Consider the following 10,751-nt stretch of genomic DNA (forward strand, 5'->3'; position numbering starts at 1 on the left):
TTAAGAAAGGAAAGAATTGTATTAAAATTGTAATAGTGTATACCGATAACGAAAGATGAATACAAGTCATGTGTATATTTTTTGGCACCCCCAGTATATATTTCATATGCTTTTTGATAGAGATTCATGTCATTGAGTCAATCATAGAGAAAATAAATAACAGGCTATCATACTTGTTATAAAAAATGTATTGGATAATCAAAGATATTTTTTGATGCTGTGATTCTATAATACTATGAATTTTAAAACATAAAATGTGTATTTTTTGGTTTCTTGATTTGTATGAATGTATATTATTTGCTTAGTCATCATGAGTGGTTTGCATAGTTTTTTGTTGTTGATTTTCATCTTTTATTCTAGGCATCTATAATAAACATTACCTTGGATTAATTTGCACTTATGTTAATATGGAATTTTTCAAGTCCTCTCCAGTAAAGAAAAAGCTGTGATGAGTGTTTCTATAATTCATGTGCTAAATAAATTTATAATATAATTTGAATAATTCTAATATATTATAAAACTTAACTCGTTAAAGGAATATAAAATTTAAAATATAAACATCAGCACAACAGAAAGTGGAAGCCATAAAACTAGTCAACTGATTTTAGTTTATATTTTATGAAACAATCAGAAGAAATTTGAAATTGGATTATTTAGTTTTTTACCTTCAAAATGCGTAGCATGCGGAGAAATCGAACAGTTTGTAAAAAGATCACTGTTTGAATGAAATCAAAAGTATAAAAGAAATATGTCTCACTAAATATTACATCTATGATGCCAATAAGTGTAATTGCTAATTCAAATAAGTTCCAGGTATGTAAAAAATATTCTTTTCTCATTGCTGCTACCTGTTGATTTAAAAAGAAATTACATTATCTTGTTTGTGATTTTACTACATCATTTTCCATAATAACTGAAATATCACTAGTTAGGTTTTTCTCTGATCTACCTTAAGACTCCACTTCTCTGAAATACTAGTAAGTGATCATAATAATTTGAAATTAAATGGTTAAAATATTGAAGTATCTATTTCAAAGCAGAAAATATTCAAAATACGTACTATTTTATGATAGTTCATTAATTCATTCCTTTTTTATTTCAAAAAACTTTGATTGAAAACCTACTATAGCTAAGAGAGTGGGAAGTGTCAAAGATATTGTGGATGTCAGCCTGGGAAATTGGGTTTCCTGTGGAATTTTACAGAAAGAGTAGGTTTAGAGAAAATACATTTGTTTTCAACATGCTGTTTGACCCTACTATTCTGTGTAAGGAACTCCCATTTTTTTTTCCTTTTTTTTTTCCTAATGCACCCTGTGTAGTCCTTCATTAAAATAATGAACATACTGATTTTTAATTTCGATTAATTTATCTTCTTTTAGTATCCTCATCCCCCTACTCACCATGATTCAAAGAAAGTTTTGGAAGCAGATGTATTCGTGTCCCAAGGAAAACATGTGCTCCATTATAAATTAAGAAATTGCTATGCTTGTTTACAAACAGACTCCTGTGTATTTAGTGGTGGAGTCATTTCCCTTGTGTCTGCTCACATTTGGCTGGGCTGAGAAAACTCAATGTCTGAATCTAGAAAGTCAAAGACCAGATCCTGGTTTTGTGAGGTCCTGCTCAAATCACCATTTAGCTTCTGTAGTTGTCTCATTTCCATCTTATTGAAACAAAGTATAAGTTGGATCATTCTCTTAGGAATTTCAAAGAACAGGTACAAAGAGTAAGACTTTATCCAAATACCAAGTATTTAGAAATGTGAAGGAGTTATCTTCAGGTCACTGGAATACAGCCACAGGAGAGGAAGAGCCTGGCGTGAAAGGATAGTAAAGAAAGGGCTTCAAAGAAAGAGGGGTTTATTGAGTATAAGTTTTTCAAAGAATGTTTGGAAGTTCAGGTAATGCGACCCTCTGGCTCTCAGAGAAAGAGTGACTACCTTTCCCCTGAGAAAGGTTCAAAAGATTCATTTCTCTAATAGGTTGAAGTGTTTGGGAAAAGTTTGAAAATACCTGAAGGAAATTTTAAGGTATATTGTATATTAGAAAGAACAAAAACTTTGATGGACTGGATCCCAATTCTACTATTCATTAGCTACATGACATCAAAAAATGTACACAACTTATCAGACACTCAGGTCTCTCTCAATTGTAAAAAGCAAGGCATAATATGTATCTACCATAAAGGGTTAATTTAAGGATTCGAAATGTTATAATGAAAATGACCGGTGCTTCATAGGTTGTCATTTATTATTATTGTTATGAACATAATGGATATTTTAAAAAGGCACATTACAAAGGAGAAGAACTGAACAAAATAGAAAAAAGGGTAAAGGAAATGATAAGGGAAGGCAAGTTTGCAAATTGGGCAGTGAGGATGAATCTTGAGTTAAGTAGAAGGGAGAAACAAGAACAGGATTGCACAGTTGAGAGTATCTTCTCAGATATGAAGTATAACCATGTGTTTACAGTCCAGGGCTACTGTCTTAAGTGGGCCTGATTGAATGACGCTATGGTTGTGAATGGCTATGACAGCAGCTTAAACATCGCAAAGTACAAAGAATAATACAGAGGGTGCCAAAAAACGTGTACACGTTTTAAGAAAGGAGAAAACGGTATTAAAATTGTAATACTCCACATATACCGATAACAAAAGATGAATACCAGTCATGTGTATACATTGTTCTGGCACCCCTGGTAGAGCTAGAGGGATCATTTTCGATTATTTAGGCCAACCCTGACATTTTATAGAAACAAAAAAATTGAAGGTGGGAGAAGTTCAGTGACCTTGTGAACAGCTAACAGTTTGAGAAAACCAAAACCAGAGTCAACTCTACAGAATCCCAGCTCAGCACTCTTTTTGCTATAATATATATTACACGATTTTCGGGAACTCTTCACTCCCACCCTCACCCTATTACTAACCCTAACCTTAATTGCTTTATTTTCTCTTAAATATATGAGAAAATATATGAAATAGCCTATGGCCATTCCAACGAACTTGGAATTTGTAACATACAATGTGACCAGATGTGAGTCCATCCCCTCCCCAGTATCACGGCTCTGCAGTAGCATTTTAACTACAATAGAAGTAAAAATTTGAGATTCATTCATTTTGTCCAAATATCTGATATAATTTTTCTATTTAAATCTTCTGGCTGAAATATTTTATATTACAACTTACTGATCCATATGACTCAATACTGTTACCAATTTGTGGGTATATAGTTTTATTATTTAATAACTACCTTTATATTGGATTTAAAAATCAAATTATGATATCTTTCAACTATAAATGAATATCTACCAATCCATATATCCATTCATTTATCTATTTAATATAAAAGTAATAAAATCCACGTTCTCACTACCCTGCTAAGTTTAAGAACATTGCCAATACTTGTGAAACTTACTCTGGGTCCCTTTGACACTCACTATTTTAAAATTTATTTTTTCAAATACAAAATCAATCCTTAAAGTATGGATATGTTCTATGAGTCACCCTAAAAAAAAATCGTCTTTAAAAATTAAAGTTTATTTGTTTGAGAAGTGGAAGAGACTTTCATACGCTCTTTTAGAAAACAGACTATAGCTAGTTTTGAAAAATGAAGTTAGGAAATCTGCTTGTTAGATATAACACACACACACTTTAGATTACCTTAATTAGGGACTCCAGGATATAAAATCCAAGAAAAGAGTAGTTAGAATATATTAATTCACTTTCATAGATATCATGTAAGGTGGGTATCAAACCAATTAAAAGAGGGAACAGATTCATTAGTATCACAAGGTATCCGACATACTCGAATTCATCAGTAAATACTATTTCATGGCATACACGAAGAAAGAAATGTCTGTTAAAAAAAGAGATAGTTTTATCTGATAAAAGAATTACATTGAATTATTTTCATTCTATGCTCAATTCTGTTCTAATCATCTATAGTTATAGAGCCCAGCTTAATTCTGAGAAGTAGCCATCACTAGCTAACACTTCATGACATCCTACTTTACACATTGTCCTTTTACTTTCCTCCTCTGCTGAATGACTTGATGCTGGTTTTCTCTCTTTCTTTCTGACCTTCCTCACCTCTCATTCATTTTTACTTTTTAGAAATACTTTGGTTTATAAGACAGGGACAATTCAAACTGGAAATATTTTTTAAAAAGGGGGAATCCCTTTCATGTGCCAATAATTCCATTTCTCAGAGATGACTACTATTAACAGTTTGAATATTACTCCAATCCTTTTGTTTATATGATCAATATCTATAAACACAAAAGGAATTGTAGCGTACGAGTACATATTGTTCTATAGTCTTTTTTTTTCCTGTTAACAATGTGTTATGAGCATCTCTCTTTCTCAAGGCACAAAATCACAAGGGAACAAATCCCCGTGTGCATGGTGGTGGAACAGTATGAGTACACATTTTATCAAAAAAATTTAATGTATATGCTTTGAAAAATAGTTTCCATAACTATTGGATAAAACACTTCCCCATTCTCAGAAGTAGATACTGATACCAAAAGCTTGAAATGCTATGATGGTTCACAGGTTAGACTGACCTTTTAGGCTAGATGATATACAGAGTTTCTGACCTATTCTGTCTCATGGAAGTCCAGTACGTCCACTATGTGGTTACTTCCCTGAGTTCCTAAGTGTGTAATTGGAATGAACATACTTAGTATCTATCCTAACACTCCCATTGTCTAACTGACCTATAGAATAAAAATCATTATGGCAGGAAGGTCCAAGTAGCCAAGTAGAACCCTTGGCCAAAATAATAATAATAATAATAATAATAATAATAATAATAATAATAATAAGCAACATAACATGCCAGGATTAAGAAATGAATACCAACATTAAAGATTTAAAGGAATTGTGAGTTATTCCCGTTATATCTTTTTCAATTCATCTATGTGGCACAAACAAGTCAGATTATAGTTCATTATAAACTTAAGCAAAAGGTAACCTCAAGTGTAATGCTGTGCCAGATAGGATTTTATAGCTAGAAGAAAGCAAGAAAAGCAGTCTCACTGCCCGAGGCCTTGGAGGGCCCTGCCAATTTAATGATTATGTGTTCATAATTTTATGTTCTTTTTCTTAAAGAGGACCCCAAATTGTGAAGTTTCAGGACCTGTGTAACACATCTACCTCTGGGAATGGGGAAGTGATCCAGTATTTTACACAATCTTTAATCAGTAATTGATTAATCATTTAATTAGAATTTAACAATAAAAATGCATTATTATACTACTTAAATCATTAAAAAGTAAATTAAAAATATATAAAATAAATTCTCTTATCCACAATTCCACTCTCTAGCATGCTTGGTAGTCCTTGACAGAATGTTGAACCCTGAATCATCATGAACAAGATCATCATGCCAATAAATTCTCCACAATCTGGCTTTATGTTGCAACCTTCATTGTTCATTGCAGCATTGTTTACAGTGGCCAACATGTAGAGGAAGCCTGTGCATTTGTTGATGGATGAATGAATAAAAAGGAGGTGGTACATATATACAATGGAATATTGCTCATCCATGGAAGGGAATGGGTTCTTGCCATCTCTGGCGGCATGTATGGGCCTGGAGGGTATTGTGTTGAGTTGAGTATATCAGATAGGGAAAGACAGATGCAATGTGATTTTGCTCATATGTGGAATCTAAAGAACAAAATAAACAAAACAGAAACCAACTCAGATACAGAGAACATTTTGATGGTTGCCAGATGGGAGGGGGATTGGCAAGTGGGTGATAAAGGAGAAAGAATTAAGAAGTACAAATTGGTTGTCACAAATTAGTTATGGGGATGTAAAGTATAGCATAAGGAATATAGTCGATAATAAGTACTAAAAAAAGTCTGGGTATTCTTTTCTTCCCAATGCACAGTAACTCTGGTCAAGAGACTTTTAAAGGTCCATTTGAAAAAAAGATTGAGAGAATATTTATCCTATACACTTGTGGTATTGCTGTAATTTGTTCTTAAGGACTCTGGATCTGAGAGTTGACTTAGATATACAGAAGGAGTGTGGGATCATGACTTTTCTTTGCAGTAGGATATCTCATCCCTTTGTTCACCAGCTCTATGTCTTTAGAAAAGTCAAGTAACATTTGTAGTTAACTGTTTATATTACCCTTTAACATGCATTATTTGTTAGCCATCCCCAGGTTTGCTGTTCATAAAATAAAGTATGCCTGACATTTAAGTGCTACCATTTGTCTTCTGCCGTTCCAAAACCCTTTGGATACTAGAAAGACCAATTCGATGGCAGCCTTAACTATTGTCAACAGAAGACATCTAAAATTGAGTTTCTCACTGTTGCCTCAGTGAAGGGAGGCAGTCCTTCAGGTCTTCCCAGGGAACAAGGTCATGTGGTTGATTCTTCATTCTCATATAATTAATCTGGTTAAATATTCTAATTTTTATCATCTGAACTTCATTTAATGGAGGTTATTAAGTTTGAAACTGGTCAAGTTTCAAAGAACCATTTCATGAATGTAATAGCATCAACTCCAAGTGTCCTTGACAGTATATTGGACCCTGAATCATCATGGATAAGACCATCATGCCAATAAATTCTCCACAATCTGGCTTTATGTTGCAACCTTCTTGTGCAATGAACGTATGGATGCACAGGTCCCTTCAAAGTAGCATTTTGGGCTTCTTCAGATAAATATCCAGAAATAGGATTACTAGGTCCATCTTTGTCTCTTGTTGTAGCCTTTGTTTTAAAGTCTATTTTGTCTGGTATAAATATTGCTATCTCAACTTTTTTTGTTTGTTTGTTTCCATTTTCATGAAATATCTTTTTTAATCCCTTTACTTTCTATGTGTGTCTTTCAATCTGAAGTGAGTCTTTAGTAGGCAGTATATGTAAAGGTCTTATTTTCTTATCCATTCAGCCACACTATTTTTGATTGGAACATTTAATCCATTGACATTGAAAGTAATTGTTGATAGGTATATAGTTATTGCTACTTTATTATTCATATTTTTAAAAAATTTTGTTTTGGTCTTAAAGAAGTCCCTCTTAAGATTCCTTGTGATAATGGTTTGGTTGTGACGAATTCCTTTAACTTTTTCTTGTCTGGGAAGCGCTTTATCTGTCCTTTGATTCTAAATGATAGCTTTTCTGGGTAAAGTAATCTTGGTTGTAAGCCATTTCTTTTAAGCACTTTGAATATTTTGTGCCAATCCCTTCTGGCCTGTAAAGTTTCTGTTGAGAAATTAGCTGACAGTCTTATAAGAGCTCTCTTGTAGATAACTAACTGCTTTTCTCTTGCTGCTTTTAAGATTCTTTCTTTGTCTTTAACCTTTTGCATTTTAATCATGATGTGTTTTGGTATGAGACTGTTTGGGTTCATTTTTTCTGGGATTCTCTGCCCTTCCTGGGCTTATATGTCTATTTCTTTCACCAAGTTAGGGAAGTTTTACATTATGATTTCTTCAAATAGGTTTTCAAGTTTTTGCTCTCTCTCTCTTCTCCTTCTGGTACCCCTTTGATGCAAATGTTGGTACACTTGATATTGTCCCAGAGGACCCTTAAGTTTTCCTCATTTTTTTTTATTCTTTTCTCTTTTTGCTGTTCTGTTTGGGTGTTTTCTGCTACATTGTCTTCCAAATTGCTGATTTGATCCTATGCTTCGTCTTATCTACTGTTGATTCCCTCTATTGTATTCTTCATTTCAGTTATTGTATTCTTCATATTGGCTGGTTCTTTTTAATGTTTTCTATCTCCATTTTTATGTTTTCTATCTCTTTGTTGAAGTTCTCCCTGAGATCGACGAGCATCCCTATAATCATTGTTTTGAACTCTACATCTGGTAGATTGCTTGTCTCCATTTTGCTTAGTTCTTTTTCTGGAGCTTTGTTCTGTTCTTCTATTGGGACATGTTTCTCTGTCTCCCCATTTTGGCTGCCTTCCTGTATTTGTTTCTCTGTATTAAGTTGGACTGCTATTATTCCTGGTCTAAGTAGAATGACGTTATGTAGTACGTATCCTGTGAGGCCCCATGTCACAGTTTCCCTGGTCACCAAAGCTGGGTGCTCCAGGTTTGTTCCTGTGTAGGTTGCATGTGCCCTCCTGTTGTAGTTGAGACTTGTTTGTTATTGGCACATCAGTGGGAGTGATTGATTGTCAGGTTGATTTGTTCTGAGGATGGGCCATGTCTACAGTGAAGAAGCTCTTGTGCAGGGGTTGATCCTATGGAGCATGATTCACTGTAGCAGGGCTCTGGTGCCTGCTCAGTCTGCCCTTTTGGTGTTTTCTCCTTAGAGGTGGCACAGTGATTCTCTGGCTCTCTGTCTGAAGATGGCCTTTGGGCATGTCAGCCTGGGGTTTCCTGGGAGAATTGCACCAAAGGCCAAGTTCAGCTGCATTATGTGTCCTGCCCAAGGCTACCTGGTCTCAGCCACAAAGCAATCTGCAGATGCTTTGCAGATGGCTGGATGGCTGCCACCTGCACTGGGTTTGGAGGTGCCTAAAGAGCCCAAGCCATGAACTGAGGCCTGCTCTCACTAGTTCCAGACTTAGGGCTGTTCAGCCAGAGGTATGGAACACGTTGAGGCCAGATGCTGCTTTTTGGGTTTTGTGAACCTTTGAGAGATTTTAGGAAAATGTGTAGCATGAGCCAAGACAGCTGTTTGTATAGAAAAGCCACTGAAAGCTGCTTGAGTGGGTCCGCAATTGCGTGGGAGGAGCGGGGTCTCAGGGAATCACCAGGGTGGGATGAATGATCAGTGTTAGCTAGATTGATGGAGAATCCGATATGGTGGCTGCCTGCGTCTGTGCACTTGGAGTGGGGAGGGCTCAACAAGGAAACAATGGCTTCCAACAGCTCCTCTGTGTGAGAAAAAGCTGCTCCTCTAGCACTTGCCCTAATGCCAGACATCTCAATTTTGCCCCATTTTTCCCCGATGCCTTTTGAGCTGCTGTTCCAGTGTTGGAGCTCAGAGTGAGACAGTCCATCAGAGAGTGTGTCCATGTGTGGGCCCTTTAAGATCAATGCCTGGGACTCCAGCCACCTTCCATCTCACTCAGCCAGAATCTCTGCAGGTTTTCACAGCCAGAAGTTATGGGGACTTCTTTCCCTAGCACGGGAACCCTGGGCTGGGGAACCTGGTGTGAGACTGGGATCCTTTGCTCCTCTGAGGGGTGCCTCTACAGCTAAGATGTCCCTCCCAATTTTTAATGGTTACACGTGGGTGTGGGACTAGCCTGTTCTGTGTCTCTGCCCCACCAACCAATCTTGAGGTGGCTTCTTCTGTATGTCCTTAGTTGTAGAGCTTCGGGTCAGCTAGATTTCAGGTGATTCTCAATGATCATTTTCCTGTAGTTTATTTATAATTTTGATGTGGTTGTTATTGGAGGCAAGCACAGCATTTACCTACGTTGCCATCTTCACCAGAAATCCATATTGATATTTTGTTCAATTCTGAATAATTTGATTTTTTTTTAATTTGAAGAATTGTATATAGTTTTCCATTTTTTTTCTATTTAGTTTATTGTGGTTATTGGACTTGTTCATGTCTGTGATTCCATCACTTATTAATTTCAACATTTCTGTAATACTTATCACATAGTCCATACTGAATAATTCTAACAACTGAAATTTTAGGGATGTTATTTCTGCTGACTTTTTTCATGGTTATTTGTTTTTCTGTGTGTTTGTTGATCTTTCATAGTGACTTCATCCATTGACCAGAGAACTCAATTTTCAATAGAATATTATTCAGCACTTAGTAGTGAATGCTAACATTTGTTAAGTGCTTGCCCCGTGTTAGTCCCTGAACTAAGTGTTTCTACACACACTATGTAATCTTTATAAAATCCCATGAGGTGGGCAGAGGAGAACCCAACTAGCATATTTTAATACCTACTATATGTCAGTTACTTTCACAGATGCTTTACATATATCAGTTATGCTCCAGAATATGACACAGATATTATTAAACCCATTTTTCAAATGAGGAAACTGAGATCTGAAAAGCTCATTCAGCTAATAAATAATGGAGATGGGCATTCTAAAGCAAGCATGTGGATCTAGAATATGTATTCCCACTTTGAGATGATGGCATTTTGGAGATAGTCTTAAGGATATATTGGTTGTCAGTTTTAGTTTTTCAAATTTCTGTTTCCTTAAGATACTTCAACAGAAATAATTACTCAGAAAGCATAGCTTAATTTAGTAATAAAGGCTTTAAAATAACTAGAATACAAAAATATCCTTTTGGTATTTATTGAGTGTAGTGGATTAAAGATAGAGACACAAACTTTGATATTCCTATTGAGAAGAGGGGTGTATATTTCCTCCTCTTCAACCAAAGAAAAGAAATACAAGGCATCCAAATTGGAAAGGAAAAAGTAAACTTATCTCTATTCATAGATAACATGATCTTAAATACAGAAAATCCTACAAAATTCACAAAAAGCAATGAGAACTAAGAATTGAATTCATCAAAGCTTCAGGACACAAGATCAATATACAAAAATCAGTTGTATTTCTATACACGAGGAATGAACAATCCAAAAATGAAATTAAGAAAAAAATTAATTGGCAATAGCATCAAAAAGAAAAAATACTTAGGATTAAATTTAACTGAAGACTTGCACACTGAAAACTATAAGACATTCCTGAAAGACACTAAAGAAGATCTTGGTAAATGAAAAGATGTCCCATGTTTATAAATTGGAAGGTTCAATATTGTTAAGATGGGAATACTGCCCAAAGCAATCTACAAATTCAA

General features: G+C 35.1%; 1 protein-coding gene across 1 annotated transcript in view; it reads right to left on the reverse strand.

Annotated features, from left to right (window-relative positions):
* The window catches only part of SLC9C1 (solute carrier family 9 member C1), an 86,168-nt gene that overhangs the window by 32,914 nt on the left and 42,503 nt on the right, over positions 1–10,751 (reverse strand). Inside the window, exons 16-17 of the mRNA XM_033134737.1 lie at positions 3,658–3,853; positions 666–848 (exon numbers count right to left, since the gene is read on the reverse strand). Of these exons, the coding sequence (XP_032990628.1) occupies positions 666–848; positions 3,658–3,853 (379 nt within the window). The remainder of the gene's footprint in view (positions 1–665; positions 849–3,657; positions 3,854–10,751) is intronic.

This window comes from Rhinolophus ferrumequinum, chromosome 2 (genome assembly GCF_004115265.2).
Source record: "Rhinolophus ferrumequinum isolate MPI-CBG mRhiFer1 chromosome 2, mRhiFer1_v1.p, whole genome shotgun sequence".
NCBI lineage: Eukaryota > Metazoa > Chordata > Mammalia > Chiroptera > Rhinolophidae > Rhinolophus > Rhinolophus ferrumequinum.